The 27,570-nt window shown below is 36.4% G+C and overlaps 1 protein-coding gene across 1 annotated transcript; it reads left to right on the top strand.

Annotated features, from left to right (window-relative positions):
- The first annotated feature begins 817 nt into the window (after window positions 1-817).
- Window positions 818-25,846, top strand: LOC119149899 (triadin-like). Its single transcript, XM_037391774.1, has 5 exons — window positions 818-854; window positions 1,501-1,560; window positions 2,935-3,129; window positions 7,967-8,026; window positions 25,731-25,846. Exons 1-5 carry the CDS (start codon window positions 818-820, stop codon window positions 25,844-25,846), a joined length of 468 nt encoding a protein of 155 aa, XP_037247671.1.
- Window positions 25,847-27,570: the final 1,724 nt, after the last annotated feature.

Here is a 27,570-nt window from a genome sequence, read left to right as displayed (position 1 = left end):
ATTTTGAAAGGTAACCATTGTTGAGTCTCTCTTTTAAAGTGATATTATGTCATTTTTTTCTACTGTCATTGTATAACTTGAAAGTGTAGGATTTTTTTTTATTAAACTGAAATCACACTGAGGTAATCCAGAGAAAATAAATGGCCGCAAAGTCTGTGTAATTTGAAAAGCAAATAACTTCCAAGTATCACTGAAAAATTCCTAATGAGAAGCCAGCCTGTTTACACATTTATCTTCTGGTAGCTAACCAAATAATCACTTAGAGCTTTAATGTGTTTAATAGCAGCCATGACTCCACTCACTGGCTGGAAAATTCTATGAAAAATTTGACCACTGCGTAGCTAGGGAGATTTGCTGCTGCAGTGTGACATATAGACATACCACCCTCTCTTAAATAGTTCCCATGCCATGCAAGTCCCTGTGGGTGGACTCAGTGCACTACAGGGCACGTCTTGCCCTCAGCGCTCCCAAAGGCACGTACCTATCTGCCAGCAGTGTGCTGCTGAGCTCTCCATTGCCAGGCTCACCTCCCCCCTGTCTGGGGTTTGATCTAAAATGGATCGGCTGCCAGCAGTGCCGTGTCAACCACTTGCAGTCCCTAGGAAATGAAGATGCTCAGGTCCAGTTGTGCTGAAAATCAGGCAGCTACTTCCCCTCACAGTCAGCAGGTTTTCTCTATGCTGAATAAAAAGTCTTAGGTTTCTTCTTCTTTCCCTGTTAAAGGCTCCAGAAAACTTCAGTGATATTAATGCTATTTAAACGTATCATCTAAGAAACGGCTATCTTAAAAAAAGCAAAACAAGTCTAAATTTCAATCATGGCTCATACAGGCAGCAATTCCACCCTGGAATTCAGTTAGAGAAATGTTACTATTATGTAGTTATCACTTGAAAGAAGTGTAATTAACTCTCAAAGCTGTTTTGTTCCAGCAATGTGTCTGGACAGCAACCAAGACAGGCAAGATAGAAGTCTCTGCATAAAATTCTGACAGCCTTTCTGGGACAAGGCAGCATGTGTTTACACAGTGTATACTGTGCAGACATGCACTCACTTGAGCTAGGCTCTGAAGTGAGTACCAGGCTTGTGGCTGTGTTTGTGTGACAGTGAGCCCAAGCTAAGAAAAACGCTTTTTTGTAAGACAAATGTAGCTGCATGGCTTCCTGTTGGCTGGAGCACAGGAAGATCAAGCTCGTGTCTGCTCGGAGCTTGAGCTGAGCAATTTTATGTCATCTGAAATACACAGTATAAACATTCCCTACAAAGCTTCAGATCTGTGTGACTGGCTTGTCTTCTGGTTAGGTGAGTCTCAGCAGCAGTTTTGAAGCTTTTTACCCCAGTGTGTGAACCTAAGAAAAGAAGCAAGAATTTTGCAAACTGAAAAACATGAATCATGAAGAAATGTGAAACCTCCAGGGATGTTGTTATGTTTTTAACAATATTTTTTCATTCTTTGTGAGTTTCTCTTTTTTTCCCCTAATATACAATTGTACTCATTTCTAGTAATTCAAAAGGACAAACCTGAAAGACATGAAAAAGCTGAAAAGAAACCTCCTCCCAAAGGTATTTATTTATTTATTTATTTATACTACATTTTTTACCAGAATTCACATTAAAATTCATAAACTTTATTTTATTGGAGCAGGTAATATAATGTGTATGAAAAATCAGATACATGACACTATAATGAAATTGAAATATAATTTGAATTAAATTATCTTTAGAACTTTCAGGGTTTAGATCTATGCATGATCCCTTTTAAATCCTGTTGAAAATTCAAAGATGAGAATTAAAGGTATGAACCACCATTTCCCTGAAAAAGAAATAGGCTGATCTGTAAATGATCTGACATACATGCTTTCACTACAACTGGTTAAGGAAATTCTTTCTTCACTAGCCCCCTATACTTGGTCATGTTGTGGCTTTGTTGGGAAGTAGGAATGCCCCTATATAAATATCTGTATTCTGTTTTAGAATAGGTAGAACTATTCAGTTTACGTATTGATAAAATCAGTCTAGTCACCCAGTGGTTTAATGGAAATACAAGTCTAGAGTTTTACAGAAAACATAGATTTTGTAGCATACAAGTTTTGCCTCAAGGATGGAAACAGAGCTATGAAGAACACAGTAGTATGAACATCACACTAAACAGATTTTAAACCATATTCAGTGGCATTTTAAACTACTGTTGGACTTTCCAGTGAAGTGAATGAGAAATGCCCATATCACCAGCATCTGTGTCTCAGATGAGAAAAAGCTGCTCATACATATGAGCAGAAGGAATACTCCTGGTCTCACCAAACTCTGTGTAGCTTCAGCCACTGGTATGTACAATTTGGTAATTCTCCTTGGAAACCTTCTCACTCTGCCGCAGGGCACATCATGAGTTGGCCTGTCTCAGACCAGTCTTTCAACCTGGGGAACTGGTGTAGAGAGAGACTCAAGAACTCAAGACTTCTTGGACAGAGACCTAGAATCAGCAAATAAAAGCAACCTTCATAAATAGCCACACTTTAAATCAACTACTTTTATAGCTTGCGACAGTTTAGTTCTCACCTCTGAAGTCTAAAGTTACTCAGATTTATCCTGGAAGTATGTTCCATATTTGTTTGCTTAATGACCAACATTTGTCTCCCTAGTTTATACCATAAAAGCTATCATATTGTCATTAGAAATATTTAGTATTATTTGCCATAGCCCACTATATTAAATATCCGTCAAACATTTGGTGCAGGACTGAAGACAAAACATGCTTGCATCTCATAATTCTGTCTAAATCAGTCTGGTTTTGGGGGATTACAGTTTTCATCAGATCTGAGCAAAGAGTTAATAACGAAGAAATACTCATTAGTATTAGCACAAAGTAAAATAAATGGTATTAAGTATTGCTGGGCAGGGGAAGAATGACACTGAAAGCTTTTTCTTTATTACCTGCAGAGGAGAAGAAAGTAAAGAGCACTAAAGTGGAAGCAAAAGTTAAAAAGGAAGTGAAGGATGGAAAAGGAGACACAAAGACAGCTGAGAAGGTCAAGCAGATGGAGACTAAAACAACAGAAGTTGGGCTAATAAAGGCCAAACCGAAAGTTAAGGAGGAAAAAGCTCTTCAGACTGTAACTAAATCGGAAAAGAAAGGTAAACAAATCCAGGAGGAAACAGATGAAGATCTTAAAAACGTAGCAGGGAAAAAGCAGAGAGAATGGAGTTAAAGATGGCAAGGACCAAAGTTCACCCATGAAAAGCAAAAGTGCAGTACAAATAAATCCCAGATGAATCTCACACTGCTAGGAAGAGACTATCAAGAATAAAAGACGTTTGATCTATAGAATATTCTAACTGTCATGGCTAAAGATTCATTTTGGTTTAAATCCTTTTTTACCAAGGACCAATTTCTCTTCAGATATGCCTGAGTCTTCATAGATTTGCACAGTAGCACCTGATGTAGTGCACTGTATTTTGGAAAATACACTGTCCAATGACTTGTTGGGAATTTTGTTTTATTTCCACATCTGCATATGTCCTCTATAACAATAAGGAAAGTAGGAGCAGAGGAAAGGGAATGTAGTAATTTGTCTTGCATGAGATTATATGAGGCATTGTCATGTTGTCAGGTATTGCATGACACAGTGATAAGCCCACCTGACGTAATTTGATTGGAACACCCTCCAAATTTCTCCTAAGAAGGAATGAAATGCCATAATGGCATTTGCCCTGGTGGAAGAAAGAAATTAAATAATAAAACAAAGAATCAACATGCATCAACACCAAACAGAGGTATTAGCTATATGCTCCTCTTTGACAGAGCCAGCCTGGGTTCTTCCACTCCCAAATTGCTCTGACCAGTTCCCTCATTTCCCTGTGGCTCTTCCATGGTGTTAGGTACAATTTTGTATGAGTGAAGGCAACAGGACCTGGATCTCTGTACAAACTGCCACACTGCAGGCACAGGATGATTCTGACATTAATAGAGGCAGTTCAGTGTTGCGTGGTGCCCCTATTTGATCCTTTCAGCTGATAACCACCGACAAATTGTTATGCCTGAGCATCAAAGCAGCCATCCCTGCCTGCATACCTGAATCTGCCTGAGCAGATTCTCTCAGAATTTCATAACCATTAGCTTTGGACTCCTTAGGAGTTGCCTAAATTATATGTTTCTGGAAATCTGGGAGATTCTGAGATATAGACCCCTTTCTGACATGCATAGTGTGCTGAACTAGTATTTTTTTAACATTTATTTGTATTCTAGTTAATACTGGTTTTTACTTGAAATATTGGAGCCTTTGAAGCATAAAATCAAAGTAGTGTTTTTCATGCTGATTTCTGTGACCAAGGGGAAAGTTCAACAAATTTTTGAGCTCCTCTTAGGAGGTGCAGATTTTTTTCAGTTTTTGTTTGCTCTGACAGAGTTTCAGTGCACAGTGGGATCCACTCCATACTGTTCAGGATAAGGCTCTCAAAATGCAATGGTGTGCAGATGAGGCACTTTACTCCCTGATAGCAAAGTATTTTAAGTAAGTAGGGGTCAAAGATTATAAAGAACAATAGAGTGGTGTTGGGTATTTCTTTCTTGGTTTGGTTTTTGTGGGATTTTTCCCCCTTTAGCTGATAAATATTAGCAAAATGATCCATCTCAACATCAAACATTAACAAATCACTTTGTAAGTTTGCTTTAGTGTATGACTCCAGTGACTGTGCACTGAACCCTGGCAGGTGAAAGTGGGAATGAGCAGCTGGAGTGGAGGAAGGAAGGAGCCTCTTCAACTGCCCTTATCACTGCAGATAGGGTTACACATGTCCAGTGAAAACTGCCTTTTCTACTTTCATCCTTCCTTTTTCCACCGTAAGCTGCTGCTGCCCAGCTGGATACTCTCAGAAAATTCAGTGCTATATTTCAGTCCCACTGTGACCCAAGGTGAACATAATTTTGAAGTCATTGCAGTTTTACCAAGATTTCCTGATCCTGCAGTCCTTACTTTTCCTTGCTCAAGGGAGTAATTCTGACAGCTTTTCAGCCACAATGTGGAAAATATAACAGTAATCACAGCAGAGTTGTTATGATTTCCCTGCTGTTGCATTACTCCTTACTCAAATTAAAATCAAGAAAGATAGGTCATCTCCCAGGGTAAATCACATGAGGTCCAATGATAGAAATATCTATGACTGTTTTTCTCAGTAAGAATTTAGTCCCAGACTTTGACAGGATTTATTACTACTCAGATAAATGTTTGTGCCACTATTACAGAGTTAGAAGGTGAAAACTATAGTGTAAAATTCTATTTTTAACAATAGAGTTTAAATTAAAATGAATTTTTAGCCATGAAGAGACATTTGGAAAATCATATTAATTTAAAATGCCTAGGTACCAATCTTTGATGATTGGCAGAATTCCCATGGACTTCAATGGGATGTTACAGTGCACCTTACTATTTCATATACAGTAAAATGTTATTTTTTTAATTCGGATTTTAACATTCTGCCTTCAATTTTTGTATATATAAATCCCTGTTTTCAGGGGTTGAGTTACTAAAGAAATCCTCTGAGGAGAAAATTAATACAAAGGTTTTGTTCTCAGGTAAAATGAGGATTAAGGCTTTTTTTTATTAAGTTCATTCAAAGTACTTTAAAAAAAATATCCTCAAACAAACAAAAATACAAAATATTATACCACATAAACAAACAAAAAGAACCACAACAATCAACAACTCAAAGACACACAGTCAATTTTCAATTTTAATCCTGGTCTATACTACTGTGTTTGAAGAATGAATTATTTTAATATCAATGAGATCGTGTGAGCTGCTAAGCCTTAGGCTATGTCTGTCATAACCTAAGTAGAACCAGCACAGGTTTGCACTGTGTCCTGTGACTGTCCGTACAGCTTATGTCTCCTGACATAGTTTTGGCCCTAGCCATCTAGCAGTCTTTTGTACAGTGCCCCAAAATGGTCCAGGGGTTCTTTCCAGAGGGCAGCATGGATGAAGGCAGCTTGTTTTGGCAGAAGAAGGGTAAGGAAAACTTGGCCTTGTGGGCAAAAGCTGTGTCCTGACATTCACTTTCTGGGCTGAAGAATTGACATCGGTCCATTTTATTTTTTAATACTGACTCAGGCCCTTTTTGCAACTGCATTGAAGTTAGTGCAAACACTTTGCTGACCTCAGTGGCTTTAGATGGGCTTACTGAGAATACAGATTTGTACATACTTGTTTTTTCACAGATATGCTGCTACTTTTTTTCAGAAAATTAGCACATAGACTTAGGGCAGATTGCAGTGAAAGTCTTTAGATTCCTGAAGAATGGAATCCAAAGCTGGAGCCAGTCATAATGATAAATTTGAATTCCTAAATATGAAAGTAGATACTATCATGAATAGTCATTAAAGGTTTTAAAAGCAGTGTTCATAGCCACAGCCCTGTGTCTATCCTGAAAGGTTTACCCCAGGTTCTACAATGCTGACTAGTACTACCCTCACCACCCCTGTAACAGCAACTAGATGCATGGACTCTCCTGGTTTCAAATTGGTTGCCAGCCAGGGTTAAACCATGACACTATCTTATCAAGTAGTAAAAACAACTAGATATTTGCTGAGCTTGTAAATCCTTTCCTAATTTCTATAACTGCATAGGAAAACACGACTTGAAAGCTGCCGTTGTCCACCCAGAACTTCTATGGCAGTCACCATAACAGAGCAGCAATCACATAAATGCCTCAGCACCGACTAATACTGATGGTCCATGCAATATGTAAGAAAACAAACAATACAATGAGAGTTATATACTTGGAAACAGCATTTTGCATTTAAATATGTGATGCCATTTTAACAATCTTAAGTATTCCAAAGTCTGCATAACTTTGTTTTGAAGTTGTCAAAAAGAAAGTAAGTGGCTTTGTAGGTGAGTAGGAAAGAAATGAAACAGGAGGTGGAGATGGGAAGAGGTGTAACTTCTGTAGTCTTGGAACTGTGTTAGAACAGTCTAGGATGGACAGATGAATATGCTTGACTCAAGAACAGTTGGGAGCTAACAGCTAAACAGAGCTGGCACTTAGTCATCAACGTTAACTTTCAAAGCTAATGGCCCTCAGAGTACAGTGGGTCAATGTGCTTTTTTTCTGGCCAGCTGGAGAATCCAGCAATAATATTGCAATTCTTTTGCACTCAGTTGCAACTAGTAACTTTTCTTCACCATTCTTAATGTTAGAATTTTTTTTAAGGTCTTCAACTCTGCTTAGGTATAAGAGAAATCAATAGACAATCAACGTTTCTGAAATCAGTTTCATTTAGATTCAGAAGCCTTAATTTCTGAATATAATAGTTTCAATATATATACACACAGAGATTTAATATATTATATATATATATATGTAAAGATTAGTGTCTGGAAAACAATTCTATGGTGAAATGATAAAATTATATGGAAAATCTCATTGCTACAGAAGTGTAAGTACACAGAATTGTCTTTATATTCCCATTCACTAAATGTGCATATTGATTAAACCGTTAAAACTATATTAACAAAATGCTGTGATATAAATCTTTATTGAATTTTTCTATCACCTCACTGCGACTATTTGAAATGGATCTCCAAGGATGAGAAAAAGTCTTTGCAACCTGTGGCCAAGCCGCAGTTTGCACAGTACTCCTGGCTGGGGTCAGGACATGTGCCAAAGCCAAGGCTGCACACTGCTGCCCCAGGGCATGCTGCGCCCTGCCCACCCAAGGGGTGGGTTGGTACCTCTGGAGTGCTGGTAGCTCTGACGTTCTTGGCTGGGAGGCTTGAATTAGATCTGGACCATAAGCTGTCTCTTTAAGAACATGTGAATTACCTGAAGGCCAGGAAAAAATTCCCAAACATAAATAAGACTGTCCCTGAAATGTGTCTTTGCACTGCTAAGCTTTATCTTCACTGTTAAGTAGAAACATTTTAAATTTGCTTTCTTCATTACTCTTTTTTTTTTCCCCTTTTTGCTCTGTTAGATCAATATGCATTCTGTCGCTATGTGATTGACATGTTTGCGCAAGGGGATTTTTATCCAGGTACTTTCCTACATCATTGAACTCTGTTCTAATATTCTTCTGTTCCCCTGAGAGTTTCTGCTTCTTCGTGTATTGAAAGTGTGTTTTGTATTGTTGAAAAGTCTCACAAGTGCAACTAAGAGTGTGCAAATAGTTTTAATAAAGCATAAAAGCTAATGGCTGTATTATTAAAGCTTTTAATTTTCTGTCTACAATGCATGAAATAAAATTAAGGTTATGTTAAAAGTAGGGTCAATGTAAGGCTATAGAAATTGCTAAAATTTTCTATGCTTTTTTTGGCTGAGATGCAAGAGAAAGGATCGTATTGTGAATAGCCTATTGGGTTTTTTCCCCACAAATAACAAGCCTTAATGCCAGAATGCTTCAAAACTAGAACTGCCTCTGTTGCTTTTAGTATATAAGCTATCTTAGCTGATCCATCACTTCTGTGCTTTACCTTCTGTCTTCCCACATCTCCATGCTCATCTGTTCTAACACAGACACTTAATTCTTAGCCAAAAAGAGTAGCTAGAGCTACTGATGATGACTAAGCATCATCTCATAATATTAAGTCAATCTACCCTGACCTTTTTTAATAGAACTCTTCCTTTTGAACTTCTGAAATCTGGTGCAAGAGGACATACTATAGAGAGGAAATACTATAGAGAGGACATAATCCTAGGAATAAGCAATTATATTTACGAAAAGAGTCAAGGGTAGAATATTTAAGGATGCACTAAGCCTTAGAATCTTTTAGTCAGTTACGTGCTCAAGAAGCTCTCCACCAGTACTCCTATGAATTGAATGTGTTTTCTTATCTCTGCCTTGTGGCTTAGGTCCTCTCTTGACATGTCAGGGCCAGTCAGTAGCTGGGAAGTCCTAAGGATGTAGCTGAGAAACAGAGACTCAAAATGGGGAGGAGGGCACAGATTTTTGTGGAGGGGAAAATGAGCCTGGGGTTTTAGAGGGAGAGGGTTTATGTGGCTTACTCTTGAAGAGTGACACAGAGAGACAGGAGATTCCACTAAGAAAGAGCAAAGTATGGTATCACCTCTAGGACTTTTAAAGACAGCCAGTTATAAACAGAGGGAGTGGTCTAGGCTCAGCGTGGGCGAAAGGTTAGCAAATCCTTCCAGAGACCTTTAGTTACACTTTGATTTAAAAAATAACCCCCTGCACCAGATGTGATTCACCCAGTTTCTGGCTTTACAGAGCTGTACCATTAATAAATCACAACGCAAAAACTTCCATGGAGATCGTCAAGATCTCTCTTATAGTTCTCCTGACATTTGCAAACAGCTTTGACGCATGTCAGAGCCCTTTTTTCCAGATGGCTCCCTGGGCTGTTTGACACTTGTAAGGCAGAGCAGATATGCTGTGGGAAGGAAGTTTTGGAGAGAATTGCTTTTCTGTTTTGACCTTTCCAGCTACGAGGAAACTGGGAAGGCCATGAAGGGGAGCAGGGAGATGGAAAGGGAAGTCTGTAGTGACTCAAATTTCAGAATACAAAAGACATGTCTGCTTCTGCCTCCCAATGTTTGCCTTGTGTCATTTCAGTGTGCTACAACACAGTTGTGCTAACAAATCACAGGTTAAACAGCTGAAAAATTTTTAGTGGTCAGCTGGCCTTCCAGGTGAACAGCTAGGGTGAGAACCTGAGACGGCAGAACTTGGAAATATATCATAAAGCAGCTTAAATCATCTGATTTGTAGGTGAAAAGGAAGCGGACAGCCCCTTAAGTTAGTCTCCTAAAGCCCACCTGTGGCTTCACCTGTAAAGCAACTGCTTTTTGACCTGCTAAGTCATTTGTCAACACCTGAAGTTAAATGTGGTGAATGATTGTTGTTATGGAGCCTGATACCTTTTTGTGGGAGGTAAAATACAACATTGCCTTCAAAACATGCCTTAGTCAACCCACAAGCTGTGGAAGGCAATGCTGAAACATCCAGCCCGTGTCTCTGAGAAGGAAGGTAAACGCTAGGTATGCCCAGCTCAGTGCTCTTTGTAGCCATCGTTGAGCAGAGTGCCAGAAACACTGCTCAGTTAGTGCTTGTTCCTGCCTTTCTCAGGCAACTTGTTCATTTCACAATGCCTTTTGTGAACTGAAATATTACTGTAATTCATTTTCTTGAATAGATAAATGTGGGGGAGACACCAGCACACCAAGTCCCTTTAATAACCTTAATAACAAATTAGCTTTAAAATCCGCTATATTTTATCCTTTTATCAGTTTATATATTTTATGGTAAATTACATTGTCCAAAGAGATCTGAGTGCAATTCAGCTAAGGAAATTAATTACAGTCACCCTGACACCACAATATTTTCAAACCAGGAATCATTTCTATGAGTCCCAATATTGCCATTTATGAAGGAGAAAACCCACATTTTTCTCATAGAAAATTCCTTTATATGGGTGTATTTGCTTTCTATAGGGTTGTTTACACCATATATTAATTTCTGTTTTCTTGAGTTTATAAGAGCACTGTCCCATTCATTAGATTCCTTAGGCACAATATCTTAGTAATAACAATACCATTAAGTATTTAATCTTTGATTGTTTTTTTTTGGAATATTTGTATTATTTAAAAATTCATATTAATTACTGTAACATTAGATTTTTTTTAGGTTTATATACATTTTATGCAAGAATTTATAACAAAGTAGACTATTTAAGATGGCATTTTATAGTGATCAAATAATATAAAAGTTAAACTCTCATCCTTGGGTTTTATTAATTAGATAAACTTTTCAAAATATGTACTAATACATTTTGACAGACACCTGAACAGTCTATTGGAGTTCACTTAATGCCTTTGTGTTGATTTTAACAAATGAGGCTGAAATATTCAACCTCATTCACTAAAGGTTTTGTTGTGTCACTGGGTATGTAAACTACACAGAGAATTCATAGAAAGCCAGAGAAGGGAGAATTCTTGCTAAGCTGCTTCATGAAGCATTAACTGGTTTTCTTGTTTCTCTGGCCAGCATTTGTCCCTGATACTGACTGATTTAATGCAAATTCTCCTGTAAATCACAATAATTATATCCATATCCATTCCTTCTAAGACTTCTAATACTTTTTATAAAAGAAAGGTATCTGAGGTTCTCAGCTCTCTACTACAGATGCCAGTGGAGTTCTAGCCATAAACTCAAGTAGGTTTTGCTAAACCAGAAATCCATCTCATTAGTATCATGACTGCAACAGAGACCTACCCTGAATTCTACTGAGACATTTATAGATAACCCTCTTGAGATCTACTGTATACAGTATAAAAAATGGCTTTCTGACCTTATCTGATGAAGTATGGAGGTTGAGAATATTTTTTACTTTCTGTCTAACATGCATGTGATAAGCGACAGTTTCTCAAGAGGGACTGCTGAACTACTTTTCCTCCAAAGGATAGATTTTCTGAACTTATTTATCTCCAGCCTATAGTTTCTCAGCCAAGTATGGGCAGTACAGCTCAGCATTAACAAATCACTCTTGCCCAAATTGCTTTGTACTCCTTTTGGCCCCCTGTAAAAGAAGAATTAATATGCATTTCTTCCAGGCTTTATTTTCCAACTTTTACTTCTAGAACTTTAAGACCAGAAGAGGACAGTTCTCTTTTTAAGAGATGCTGAGACACATTGATTCTGACTGGCACCTCGATTCTTCTACTGGCACTGCTATTTCTGAGTTCCAAGATAGCCTTTCTGATACAGAAGGCAACTAACTTTCATTTGTCTAGTTTCATGGATATAGTCTGTGCCGTGTATTTGATAACTTATTTGATATTCCTGATTTTTTTTCTGAGTAATATTTCTAGTGTTATTACTCATAATTTTTTTATATATTTTATTGGTAGGAGAAAAGGTTCTATTTTAGTAAAAACCTTTAACCTGATTTTCATAACTATTTTTTTGCCCTTAGAGAGTTTGAAATCCTCACCCATGTGGTTGGATTTCAGGGACACTGTTCGGTCACTCTTTGAAGCCTGTAGCACATGTTTCTCTAAGATAACTGGATCTACTGTGCTTTATTCCCCCTGTGCATAGTCCTGTTTTAACACTCCTCCCCTGATTTCCCTGCAGTGTTTGCCAGCTTGCTTTACGTTTCCCAAACTACTTTGGCAGATCAAGGAATTCTTCAAACAGAATGCCTTTTTTTATTTGCAGCTACCTAAAGTGAATTCTTGCATGCCTGTCTTTTTGTACGCCCACCTCAGCATGTGGTTGTGGTTGCTACATAATGCTGAATTAAGAATGATAAGCATCTCTTGGGCATTTGGTCATAACATGGCACCCTTGTTTCTCACAGGCATACTGCATATTCATGGTCAGGTTTTGCTTTTATTTTCATCGATCGGAAGATTATTTTACATGCATAGTTTTAGTGTGTTCTATTTTTAGATAATGTCTCATATTTCACAGTACACTGGACTTTCTACTGGATGATCTTTACAGTTACCTGACAACAAAGACAGTGGAAGCCCAGATGTGATATTACTGTCAATTTAGCCGTTGTAAAAACTTTGCACTGAAGCACCCAATTACCCTGTGAAGCTTATACCCCTACATGACTGTTTCAAATAATATCTAGACTGCAAACAAATGTGGCCATACCATTTCCTTTCATCAATTTACCCTCATATGTTTATTGTATATTTCCATGCCAGGGTCCAAGTGTCTACAAAGTGATGTAGGTTATTTTTATAATCTTATACTGTTGAAAAAAATATTTGCCTTGGAGAAATCCATCAGGATTTCTGGCACATTTACATGGCAAGAGTGTAACCTATACGGCAAAACAGTCATCCCACTTTCTCATTAAGACATCATTAATGCCTCACCCTTTGCACATATGCTCATGAAAAAAGAAAACAAACTGTGACAAACATAGACAAGAAATTCAGGCAAATTGCGGTGAGAGTACACAGGGAAGCCTACAGTCTACTTGGGCCTGCAAAGAAGTGGCAGACTGAATGTCCTTCATCTCTACAATGTTCTTCCAAGGCTTGTCTCTTCTGTTCCATTGTCAAGAAGTATTCCGTCAAAGAACAGGGATTATTATTACTCAGTGTGGTAAGAGAATTCCAAGACATTGTCAGTATGATACTTGCCATTTAACATCCAAAGAGATTTATAGAGATACTGGTATAAAAGTGCATCAATACTGCAAGATCATGGAGTATATTAGTGCAAAAAGCCTGAGAGCATTAAGTGATATTAGCATATTAGATAAATAAGCATTAAGAAATTAAATATGCCTGTATTTGCTGTGGGTGGGCTGCAGCACTGGACTTAAATACTTGCCCTCTGCTGTTCAGATAACAAAATGCTTTAGGCTCTTGAACTATTTTTAAGTGTCACTCCTACTTGATTAAAGACTAGGATGTGTCTTGGATATGCCAATGACAGGGTGTAACTTACTTTGTTACAATATGGGGACAACTTTGATACCAGTGTAGTTTCTCTGGGGATATATTTGATGCGGTGCAATAAAAAAAAAAAATCAGTCATAATGAATAAAGAAATAACATTATATATATATAAATATATATAAAATGTTTGGAGAAATTCAGCATGAAAAACTGTGGACCAAGTTACAAGCTTTCCCATTTGAGAAAGAACACTAGAGAATATTACTTTTTTCTATGGAGACTTGCTTTCTGATCCTACCTGCTCAATAGCCCTCTCCCCTATAACAGAAAACAAGCAAACTAGATATTTGTTATAGTGAAATACTAAATGGAGAGTTTGGGAGCTGTGAAACTTTTCTAGGTTTAGTTTTTAAACAGAAAATGTACCTAACAAGTCTTCTCCCTCTGAGGGCAGTATTGTACCCCAAAATTTGCAGAGGCTCATCTGGATTCGTCTTTGGAGTTGGCAGTTAATTGTTCATCGGTTCATAAAAAGACTTTTTCATATGATGAAACACTTGTCTACGCATTTGTTTCTGCTGATGACATAAATGGAAATGATTGAATGACAGAAGCTTTTATTCCTCTAGTAATCTCCTGGGAGAGTTCCAAATGCTTTTCAAACAGTCTGATAGGAAAGAAGTAATGAAAAGCAATTTTAAATATATGTATGAGAAACTGAAAAATACGTTTTAATTATAGAAAAATTTCTAACTAATTTATTAATGTGCAATTGTTGCAATAGTTTTGGCTGTCATTTGGAGTTTAAATGTTGTTTCTTTACATTTCTATTCAGCTATATAAACCATGAGAAGACATCCACTGATGTTATTTTAATTAGGTTCTTGTCTATGACTCCACAAGCTGGGTCTGTTTGGTCAAACTCTGAAATGGCATTGATCTCTTAATGGGGATGTTATCAGCACACAATCCTGACACCATCCCACAGAGGCAAAACAACTAACCATTATTCCCTGTTTATATCATCCCACCATGAATCAGAGCCAGATGCTGGCACACAAAGCTGCATCTGTCAACACTCTTACGGCACTTTATTGTTACTTTGCCAAAAAAAAATTAAAACTACTTTCACTCTCTCAGGACCCAGGGAATGTGTGGTATTCTGCTTCTGTAGAGGAGAATGGATCTCTTTCTTTGATAGTTCACTACAAGCCACTCTGAAGAGTCAGACTTATGTGATACCAAAGAAAGCAAAAACCTGATCTGGTTAAATGAATCTAAATCCTTGATTTTAATTGAAATAAACTAATATCTAATCTGTAAATGCAGAGAGACTAGACTAACAAAAGTGTTCTCACACTTGTATTATATTTTATTACTGCTATTTCGTATTATGACCATATCATATAGTTCAATAATCAAGTTTCAAAATGAAGGGTTATTTCAAAAGATTCATTAACAATGTCTGAAAAATGCTAGGTGTGTTGTGGAGGATCATCAAAAGACTCAACTGCTTTAGTTTTGAAAAGTAAGCTATTTAGAAAATAAAGGCAAAAGTTAAATGGAAAAAAAAGAGCTAATAATAAACAAACTGAGTTTCATATTCAAAAGGCTTAAATAAGTTTAAGCAGTGACCTTGTAAAATAGTTATTACATTTAATGGCTTATTGTCAGAAGTGATTTCCAGTTAGAATTATTGCAACAAATACTGATATTATTTCAAGTAGGTTAAAAAATTGAAGCATTATAGAGCTACACAACCCTTCTTCATACCATATCACTGTCAGAAGTGAATTCAATATGAAAAATATTTGCAGAAAATTATTTAAGCCAAAAGTAGTTTTATCCATATTTTTGAGGCATAGTTAGGAAGGAAACAACTCAGAAACCTAAAAAACAAGTTTCAAATGTCAGCCTATAAAAGCATATGTTTCTTTCTTAGAGGTTGGATGGCTTCAAGTACAGGGAAAAACAATTCTCAAAAGAAAGAGCCTCTTTTCAAAGCCTAGATTTATTACCTTTTAAACATCAGTATATTGCAAAAGAACCTAGACAATGATTATGTATGTTGCAGATTTTGCTGACAGTATTTCTATTTCGAACACACATAGGATTACTTATTTAAAGGGATGGCATACAATTGTCAATAGAACTAAGAGCAGACTATAAGCAGTGTTGGTAGAAAAGACTATCACTGGAGTCAGCTACATATAGCTCTGCCAAAGTTCAGCTGGTAGAGTTCAAAACTTGCCATGACAGATTATTCTTGTGGTAAGGACTATTGGTTTAGACAACATGTTTCAGCCATTTCCAACACTTAGAAAGATATTTTGTGTTGGTCATTTAAAATTTGTCCCCTTCAGTCCTTCCCTTTCAAATACTCTGTGTTCCTAAACTAGCTGAAAGTGGGACTCATTAAAAGGCTTGACTTATTTGTTTCACAGGTTTGAAAACCTGCTCAGCAAAGTCCTGTTAGCAAATAGTATCATCAAAAAGAGTAGGATTTTCTGCATGGGTTCACATGTATGTACCTCTTGGTTTTGTCATTTTCTACTGTTGGAAAGCAAGCTTGACCACAGAAAGATTTTGGTGGTGTAACACTGAGCAGTACAGAATCTTTATTTTAAGCCCTTATCAACCTAATAGTCTTGGAGATCTTAATCAACTGACTAATCTCCTTACACAAAAGCTGGGAAAACATAAAGGCCACCATGGAGTTGCTTAAACCAGCCAGCCAACTGCATTTTACATGCCAATCATTTCAGGAAACTAGGAACCTTACATGGGTTGCAAGCAAACATCTGTCTTTGACAAGACATGACGATCCCCAGTCTTTTCCTTCAGTTAGGTGCATAAGCACAGGTTGTATATCTAAAATATATGTATTTCTAAATGAATATATGTAAGTGAGCTAATGAATACATTGCCTTTAGAATATACTCCTGAAACAGTCTTAGGGAAGTTAACTACCATACAATGAATCTCTCTCAACTTTAATAGAAAGAAAAATAGCTGTGATCTATGCAAATGTGCCTTTTAACACCTCCTGATGCTGAACATACTGAAACATAATGAAGGAGGAAAAACATGTACTGAAGGGCTTCCCGTTTTCTTCCAAATTTTTCATTAACAAGGCAAAACCTATAGTTCCATTGTGGGACTAGAGAATTTATTCTCCTCATCCAAATACAGATTATCTGTTGTTACCGCTGGAAAAAATTATGAAGCTGAGATTTAATGACAGAAACAGTACCTGGTCACCATATCACACAGATAATTAGAGCGTAGACAAGATCTACAAATGCTTTGACAAGATATATTCCATCATGAAGCATTTCCAGCTTAGCAGTAATTCTTCACTTCTGCTGTGAAAGCACACAATGCAGAGGGCAGAGGAATGTTCAGCTGTGACCTAGGGAGCATGAGCTCTCCCTGCCTTGCTTACATCCACTTTTTTCTGCATCTAGTCCACAGCCACTGTGACAGTCAGCTGTGGCAGGTCCATGCCTTTCTCCATTCTCTGGTCAGGCACTTTTGCTGTCAGTTTTCTTTCTGCATATATCTGCTTTGTCAAAAAAGACATGGTAACTTGCTGACATATACATAGAATGAGTCAAAACTAATTTATTTTTTCTTCATCAGGAAACACTCTTCTTCCCTCTGATACTTCACTTTCCTTCCTCTTCTTTCACTTTGCCCTTCAATACAATCAGTATTATCTGACAGAGTAAATAGCACGTAGTGTTTAAAAGGCATTCAATGCCCACACACATTAAACTTAAACAATGCTTTTATCTTTTTTTTTCTTTTTTAGTTAAGCTTGACAGCAAAATCCTTTCTCTGTGTGTGATATTCATTCATATAATTGCTTGGGGTTTGGGGAGCACTGTGTTACTAGGCAGCAGTTACAGTGTGAAAAATAATGCATGGGGTTTGATTTTAGTCCTGGAATATTTTGGTGGCATGTAGTATCATTTTGATGTAGAACTGCAAAATGAGATGTTTGCCTCACTTAGATACCCAAAAGTTAATTTCCAAACTGTAACCTTTAGCTGTCTTTATAGCCAATGGTATGAAATGGAGGTCTCCAGAGGACAATTTCATCCCAAAAAAGATGCCTAAGATAGAAAAGATAAATCACCCTTTGAAGGTACCAATTTCTCTCCATTGACTATAAATGGATCCCTCGGGTGACTTACCTAGATTTAACAGTCTAAAAGTTAACTTTTAAATGTCTGGTTGTGAAAGAGCCTATATACATTCAGGAAAGTGCAAGCAAGGATTTCACTCAAATGAAGACTTGAAATGACATGTATTTACAAATAGTATTATGAGAAGAAGCTGTTGGCTCAGCCAAGAAACCAGCAGTGCCACTCTGAAAAGTAGGAATGGCAATAACAGTATTGCTATAGTGTTTGGGGAGTGAGGGAAGGGGAAAAGGAAGAAATGTAGGGAGAAATATTTTCTTGAATAAATAGGGAGGAGGGCATTCCCTGTCCCAATGTGCCAAACAAAAGAAACCTAAATAATTTTAGCATCAGAACAAAGGCCCGGTCTGTACAGATTCCACTTTCATAGAATTTAAGCTTTGGATTTTTAGTTGCTATATGCTTGCAACATTTAATTATTTATTTATTTTTCAGAAAATTACTGTTCTATCTATTTATAGTGGAATAGAAAAGCATGGTAAGTTAAGTCAGTTTCCCAAAAATCATAGAGGAGGCCTTGAGCACAAGCGTTGGAACTCATGACAGTGAATCACAAGGCTCTGTCCTAAAAATAACTTCTTTATAAGAAAGGGGATATTTCCTGGGAAAGGGAAAGGGAAGAAAGAATCAGAAGTTACCAAAATGTGGTTGGTTTAATGTAATTCTTACCTTCAATATTAGGTTTTTTGTATCAATATTTCTCATAATTCTTCTTACCCTTTATGCAAAAGCAGGAGCTTTAGCTGAAATTGTTTCAAACTGAAACAGTTCAGGCCATATATTCTGTCTTGCTGTAGAAACCACAGATGGTGAGGAGTTTTGCATCAAACCTAACATCACCATATGTTTTAAGAGGTGTAAATTTTAGCCTCAAATATCAGTATTTTTTTACTATCACTGTGTCATAATTTTGCAATTCCCAAAAATATTACAGCCATGACACTTTTAGAAGAAAGAGAAGACTATTGGAATTTCTTAATTACACAGAACCTAACCTTCAAAGGTATTAAAGACTTAATGCCAACCTAATACATAGCTGTTATTGATTTCAGTGGGAGTGAGGAACAGGGGTTAGTAGCCAACACCTCCATACTTTTGGGCCCTACTCCTGATATTTGATCTAATAAAATCTCTCAGTTCTTTTCCCTCTAACTTCAAACTGCATTACTGAAATTCTAACTTCATAAAAATGGTTGATTGTCAAGTATATGCAAGACAGGTAACATTAACTTCTTGTTTCATTCTGGCAAGAAGATTAGGAGGTGAAAATCTTCATGGCTTGTAGTCACAGCTATTTGGATTCAGCTGGACTTCTAGTGATTTCTGTATTAAACATATTCACTATCTACAAATATCTCTAATTGTGAGAGATTATAGTGCCTGTAATTTGCTTTTATCAATGTTAAGCCATTTTTGCTTAGCAAGACCTGGCATATGCACCCTTTCTGGAAAACAACATAGAGTTTTAGCATTGTTGAAGCAGTATCTAGATAGCTTTTCTGACTTACAGCACTGAACATTTCTGAGATTTAGTTGAACTAATGACAGTTGAAGTGATGCAAAGTACAGATAAATGAGATACAAATAACTCAAAAATTACTGAGGAGTGTTCCCATGGCATAGGCAGCATCTATTACCTTTCATCATAAAGCTTATCAGTCCCTTCCATTCTGTTTAATTGTTAGCAGCAAGTACTTAATTGCAGTGTTTTCTTTTCTCTGTTTGAATTATTTTCCTATGGATACCTCATATTGTGAAAAGTATACATCTATACTGACTCCTGATATTCATGTTAATTATGCTAGGGACTATTGTATATGATACCAATTTATTAAAGGTTATTTGGGGAGACAAAGGAAGGCTGAATATGTCTTCATTTTATAATCTGCTTTTACAGGCCTTTTGCACTCCAGTATGTAACAATAACTATAATAACCAATAAATTCCATGCAATAAGCCATCATTTTCACTGTCCTAGGACCTGCTTCTTTGAGATGTCTTTCAATACTTCTAAACATAACATGCAGGAATGTTTTTACCTGCTGAACGCATGTGATAAATAATGGGAGGAAGTGGAGACAACTCAATTAAATTTTCAATTGTTTCCAATTTGGTTTTCTTTTAATGTCAGGAAAGGCTGTGTGACTTCTTACTTAATGTGAAATGACAATACTGTTAAATCTTAACTTTTAACGCCTTAATGACTTCAATCTTCTGAACACAAAAATCAAAACAGCTTTCACAAGATATGGGTTGAGCTAAAGAGGGGGTTTGGAGCCTCAATATGGTAAAAATGTCTGGAAAATAATTATTGACAGATACATTGTTTTAAATGGATTTCACTGTGCAGCTCTGTCGTGTAGATAAGATACATTGCATATATTTCTGGTTGGGACCAATAGCATCAGCTGTAGGTTAAAACAAAAAAAAAAATCCTACTCGTAGATGTTCTCCTGCCTTTCTTGTCTGCCTAATTTGTACACTTCTTATGCACACTTGCATTGTGTGAGATACAAACCCACAGGAGAAGAAAACAATATCAAACAAATTCCCAGCTGTGACTTTAATTGGGTTTGGTGGTTGAGTGCAAACGTACCAACAAACTGATGTTCACACAACCTCCAGGAATCTGTTGCAATAGAATCTCGCACCTGTTCAGTTACCAAATAAAGCAGGGCTAGAAAAAGCACTTTCTGTTCAGAAACTTCATTACATAAATATCTATGTGTATTTGTGTATATATGTGCACGCATATGTAGATACATGTTCCTGCATGCACATATGTATAGTGTATATTATATAGGTATAAATATATAAATACATGTAAGAATGCATCATCAAAAAGAAAGGATGCACTGAAATCTCTATGTATTAAAAATAGAAGACTATCAAGTTACTGCTACTTTTCCTCAGTGTCTTGAGAAGGAAAAGTTAACCATTTCGCCTACTCCATTCAAAAGAGTGTTTAGATTATCAGTCTGAATCCATCCTTCCTACACCTTCACTATTAACCTACTTGTTTTTAGCTTGATAGATGGATGGCCTCCCAAGGTGGCTGGGTTATTTGTTGGTTTGTTTTGTTGTCTGTGCGTTGAGGGAGGAGAATCTCTCAATAACATGCTGTATACATAAGTTAAGCACTATATAGAAAACCAGTATTATTTGTGATTTTTTAGTCTATTTTAAGCCCAAGTGGAACATATAAACAGATTGGGCATTATCCAAGTAATGTCTCCTTTTCTTCTTTTCTTATGCATCGTAATAGTGACTAGTTGATAGCCAGTGTGACAGAATATGAAAATTTAAAGGATTGTATTGCTACTGGGAATCACTGCATATACTATAGCAGTGTTTTTCCTTAGGTAATATCAACCTCATGCAAAATGAGAGTTTCACTGTATGCTGGGCATTTATCCATTTAATAGGGAACCAGAATCTGAACGTAATTTAAAAATGGAAATACATGTTGGCTACTAGAACAGACATCCTTAAAAGACTCATTTTATTATCCATTAATTCCAATGGCCACTGCCAAAAATTGTTTTCAAAATAGGTCAGTAAGACCCTGTTTAAAATATTTATTTCCATGTAACACGTTTTTGTTATCACTTTTAAGATGTGTGGGCTACATTTGGATTAGTACATCAAGATCAACTCAACCATTTTTGAATGTGATTCCTTTTGTCACAGTGAACCACATCCGTTATAGTTCCTCAATGTCAATATGGGCTGCCTAACTCCTGAACTAAGCCAATTAATTTTTTGAGACATTACTACTTTGTACAAGGTCAAAATTGTCAGAGGCTATTCAAAAAAATGTTGCAGGATATGTATGTCTGAATTCCAGAGCCCAGTAACATCCCCAGGCACCATTTAGTTTATTACTAGCCTACCTAAAACCATTGTGCTATGATGTGTTCCTTAGAAAGATTGGCTGTTTGGGACACCTGTATTTCAATTCATTCCTTTCCCAAAAATGAGCATTTACATTGTTCAAAATAGTTACACAATTTCACCTCTTGATGCTCAGCAATTGTCCATGAAAAATAGCTTGCTCTTAGTTTTTCATGCACACATTCTAAGCAGAGAAACGCTTAGAATAGTAACAGTCTAATATCTGAAGAGTAACAACTGATAAGGGAGAGGCTCATCTTTAACTTCAAGTAACTTACATGTCAAAACTGGAAGCCTGGACAGATGGTGGGACTCCATTAAGATTTCAATCTTCTAAAAGCATATTTGGCAGCCTTACCTCCTTCTGTTGATCCATGTCTTGTTCCAAGCTTCATGTAAGATTTTATTTGATTTTATGCTTCATAACGAATGACTCCACGAAGAGCACACTTTCTTTATTTCAATAATCGCTGTTATTAAGGAAAGATGTCACATCTGGGCAGAATGAGATTTTTCTGAAGACATTTTGCTGTGCTATTTGAGAGACACCGTAAAAAAATGTTGGTGCTGTTGGATTGTAGGATTCCCACTGTTAACTGGGATATGGATATGAGGAAGTACACACTCACAGGAATGGTGTTTCCACACATTGTTTTCTGTGGTGGCATTATTTCTCCCCATATCCAACTGGAATATTCAGCTGTCTACAATGCCTTTAGTCGTGTAATAATAAATATAATTTTAGAATAATTTCAGAAGTATTTTCTTTTATCCCATTAACTGATTTAGAAAGATAAATTTAGAGACTTTATCTATGTCAGTTAGGGTCATTGCAGACAAATTGAACTGGGCACATCAGGGAAGAAAGAAAGCCCACATGATTTGCTGTTATCACAAGAAATCAATTTATCCTCAATGCTTAGACATGACATTTTTGACACATGTAGAAAGAGACTTCCTAGACTGAGAAAAGTAAGGTAATTAAAGATTGTCTTGTATTCCTTATCATGTAATATAAAATCTAAAATATTCATAAAGCAAGTCAGAATGAATTTCTTCATGACATCTCAAGTGATTTAATAAACACTGATGACAGAAATTTCACAGAGCTTGAGGACTGTAGCTTATTTTCAATGAAGTATTCATGTTACCATCTAGTGTCTTAAACCTTCTACTCATCTTTGCAGCATATTTCTTTCCTTTCAGGCAGTGGAGAAGGTACTCATGCCTTAACATGACACATTCTCTCCTGATGAGCATATTCCCATGAGCTTAAAGTCAAAACATTTCATCATTTCAGTTTCCATCAGCTGTAACGTGTTGTCAGATAGCTGTTTACTATATCATATATGAAGTAGGTCTCTGTAGCACAACTGCATGGAAAGATTAGTCATAGAAATGTATACACATTTTCGTGTTTGCAACTACATCTTTTGGAACACGCAAACCCTAATTAAAAAACAACCAAACAAACAAAAAAACCCACAAAAAAGAACCCCAAAATCAAGTCAAATTAACTTTTTCAGCTTATCTCATAGTAGAAAAATAAAGTCTACTTTTGAAATGAAAAGCAAATAAATACACAGACACTACATTTCAGTGCTCTTCTGTGGCTGCATTTTTAAAGCAGCAAGAAAACTGTATGTCCAATAATAGTAGTGCCAATATGGATAATGACTTCGCATGATTCGTGGGCTAAACTGATTGTCCACTGGGATCATTTAAAACATCTTGCCTTCTTCTCATTTACATCATGGATATGTGTCCAACTGGCCACTGCTGGAATCAAGATAGTAGACACCATTAATCCTAATGGTCTGATCTGCTGAGGCCAGTTCCTCATTTCTATTTATGAGTTCTCTGTACTGCAGAAAACCACTTCTGCTTTGTAACTTACAGAGGAGAGAAAAAGGAAGAGAAAAGAAATTTGACTTAGGATATCCCCTTTCACATATTTCATCAAAAGAATGGATAAAATATTTATTCAGCTACTGTCCTTTGCATTCCCATCAAAGTGAATAGAGAGACATTTAATAACACATGGGAACATTAAAGAAGCCTTTTATCAGAGTGGATGGGAACCTGCTTAGAACAAACATTCTGGCCTAAGGGAAAGTTTTTGATCTACGAAGCTTAAGCTTTTGGTGTTTAAAACACTCTCATATTGGATCATGTGGTCAATTTGCATTAAATAAATGATTTGCTTAAAACTTATAAAACTATAAAATAGAACTTGACAAGTCATTAGCAATAAGTGGGATTGTACTGGCATTATACTAACACTGGTGCAATCATTAGAAAACTGCTGCTACAGCAAAGAACAGGAAGATAATGGGGCCAGCCTATGCTTTGACCTAGAGGTGTTAGATCATTGCCCCACACAGTAGATACCACTCTGCAGTCCAAATTATTGACTATCCTTCTTCATTACTGATGTACTCAACATTCTCAGCCACTGCCCTTTATCATCTTTCACACAAAACAATTAGTCCAAGTTATAAAATTTATCACTTTTTCCATCCAGGGATAATTTAGGCAAAAACAAAGGGAAAAAAAAGAACTAAACCCTAGTCTAGGATTTTAATCAAAACTGGCAGAAAGAATAAGATTATTTACCCATTCTTCATTATTTTTTATACTGTTTTTGTTTTCATTCTGAACTAGGAATTCAATTAACGAAGTTTCTGTATGTTGACAGAGGTTATGGATGTAACATTTCTATTCTGGTTGGCAACAAATGTTACCCAGCATCTCTTTAGCTCAGTTTGCAATTCCAAAGGTGATTTTTTTTTAAGACATAAAGTGTTTGGAAAATCACGGTGAGACATCTGGATTCCTGAAGTTTGCCTACTGTTCATTTTAAGGCTGGAGTCATTCTGTCATGAGATTGGTTATTATCCAGTTGTGATTATTGCCAAGACAGGAAATATGTGTAAAACACAAGATTTCTACCGTTAGTTGCACAGTGCCTTCAGTGCATTGATTTTGTCAATGTGTCAACATTTTGTCAGTGGTTCAGGCATGTGAGTCAAGTCTGAGCAGCTCTGTGTGTGATATTTTATATAAATTATCAGATGAACTAAACTACATGTTTGCAAATTATTTGCCTGCAACTGTACATATGCTGATGAGATGCAATAACATTAAGACCATGGTGCTCAAATCCCACTGCTGTCTTCAAGATGATGTTTTTCTCATGCATTCCCCATGAGTATACATACCTTTGTAAGATGAGAGGGATAAGTGTGATACTGCAGTTTCCAAGGCTCATTAAGATCTTAATTTCTCTTCTGAGTCTATCACCAAGCATGAGGCATGGCTTTGATTTTCTGATGTGGAGCTGGAGCTGAGATTTAACAGCTTGATTGCATGTAGATTGGTGCAGTGAATGTATGCTGGTGCATGTGACTGAATCAGTATTATATTTAACTACTTAATTTTATTTCACAGGTCACAATAAACTGTGCTTTCCAAGTGACAATGACATGATAGCTACTGAGCATAAATGCCAGAGAAAGAAATTAAAAGGAAATAAGGAGACTGCAAACAGGTGTTATAAAGCAGTAAAGAAGCATAAATAATATGAGCGCAATAGATCTGTTTGTGAATCTTTGGGGAAATGAAGGGAAAAATATATTGGATAGAGCATGGTATCTGCACATAGGCTAAGACAGTACAGAAATTCCCAGTTCAATACTATGAGTACAGTTCAACACTGAGAGGGTAGAGGTGTTTCAGTCAGCAGCTGGAATCAGAACCTCATCAATGTTTACAGTACACGACCTGGTTGGTATTGGCTAATTAAGAATAATCCTTAAGGATGAGAAACATAATAATTTTTACTGGTGTTTTAAGAAGTTCATAATAAGTGGACTTGAGGGAACAGTGGAAGATTATTTGTTTGACAGAAGAAAATAAGCTTTTATTGTAGAAGAGGCATCATGAATATGTAACCTTATTATCAAAGTATTACCCTTTAGAGTTTTTTAGTCTAATGAAGAAAAATAGAACTGTAAGCATTTCAGTATATGCTTGAATCACTTGGACTACATGGATTTAAAATATGCTTCTTAAAAATAAATTCTTTCTTGAGAAATACATTTCTTTCTTATGGTGTCTGGAAGAAAATAGCTTTTATGCACAGTGTAATCTTTTAAACATGAACAATTCTGAAGGGAGCTCAGCCTCCCAGTGAATCTGCTCAGCCTGCTAGCAAATACATTTTCTGTGCTTCTTAACCTGTATACTCATGTGCAGGACATAAGGAGATGGTACCACCTCGTCTTCTTCTAGAACACAGTCCAAGAAAGAAGCCTGAAGCTATTGAAGGCAAGTTTGAGGTTTTTCCTCCTTTACTGGCTTCTACGCATTAACTTGAGCCACTGTTCTGATTTTGTTTATAAATATAATCTATATTACAGAACTGATCAAATGATTAGGCCTGGGATGTGAATGGCACAATCATATTTGCATGACGAGACCTTAATATTCCTTGTAGTAGTGCCACAGATGGCTCAGGAGATTTCCTGAGTGAAATAGATTACAGGATCGAGGCCTAATCTGTAAAATGCTTTGGATGGTGTTCAACCATAAGTTGCCATCTAACTGTAAACATAATCAACATTATCCTCTTAATATACTTTGGATTACTCTTTCAGATATTGTTATTCAGTAATGTTTCTGTGTATTATCTGCAATAACGAACAGTACTTCTGGCTCTGCATTTATCAACCCTATGCCTATTGTTAAAACCACTGAAATAAAAATACAGAGTTAGAACTTAAGAAGATTAAAAAATGACCCATGCAATTGAATCGTATTGTTTACAATCTAATCATATCAGTAAAATGGTTGAAATAGGCATTTTAATTTTAAAATGGCCTATGCCCAATGACTTAGAAATACTACTGCAATATACATTCTTGATCTCTACGTCATACAATTTAATACTACAAAACACATGAGTATTTATTCATGTATTTATATAGCAGTTTTCATATAATATTTGGGAGTCATTCAGTCACACCATGGCACTTGCTAATCTCTCTTATAGTTCTTATGTTCTCCAGAAAGCAATTGCAATCTGAGAGAAAAAAAGAAGAGAAAAGCAGCAGAATAGGTAACAAGAGATGCAAGATTTGCCTGCATCTGGAAAGAGAAAATAAGAGTTAGATTTTGGCAGAATCTATGACTAAAACAAAGAGTTAAATTAATTAGATATTTCTGTAATGTGATGATTTTGAACCAGAACATTTGGATAAAAATAGTTATATGATTTATTATCTCTTTCCACAAAATCTTTTTTATCTCAAATTAATATTGCTTTATAAACACACTGTTTAAAGAAGTATAAAACTGTGGTTATTGTGACACAATATGGTATATAAATAGATTTGCAGTCCTGCTTATTTGAAGGAAATGTTTGAAGCCTGCTTATCAGCAAAGAGAAGTCCCTGCAATATTAAACACTGTTATCCACCAATTAACCATAATAGAAAAAGACTACTGCATTTGCCGAGTGATAAACTTGATCTTTAAATATAACTGTTATACAACATGAACTAGCATCAAATTAAGTTCTTGATTTTCAAAATCATGAGGAGCATGCAATTATTGCAATTGCACATGGAAATGGCAATTTATGACCAGTTACACATTTGTGTGTTTCATTAGCTCATTTATGCATGCAATTGAGGTAATTGTGACTGTAAATTAGACACCCATTTGGCAGAAAAAATGGGGGGCAGATTATCTGCTCAGAATCATACAACCAAATTCCCTTTAAGGCTTATGGCTAGTCACTAGGATACAGTACTGTTTATGCAAGAGTTTTGGAGGAAATGAAGAAGGAAGAATTACTTGCAAAATACTGCTGCAAAAAGCTGTTCTATTGCACTATTGTGTGGTTTCCATAGATGAGAAAACATGCCGCAGTGCCTTTAGGAACGCTGAAAATTTGTTTCAGCCCTGGGGAAAATAATTAAGTAATATATGGGAATATTTGGCACAATATCAGAAGGGGAAAAGAGAAGTAGGCAGAGAAATTTAAATCTCGGAAATAGGTGAAGAGACATGTCTGTGACTTCTTAATACTTAC

The sequence above is a fragment of the Falco rusticolus genome, chromosome 6 (genome assembly GCF_015220075.1).
Source record: "Falco rusticolus isolate bFalRus1 chromosome 6, bFalRus1.pri, whole genome shotgun sequence".
Lineage (NCBI taxonomy): Eukaryota > Metazoa > Chordata > Aves > Falconiformes > Falconidae > Falco > Falco rusticolus.
Note: the sequence above shows the minus strand (reverse complement) of the source record. Positions and strands in the feature narration are given on the sequence as shown.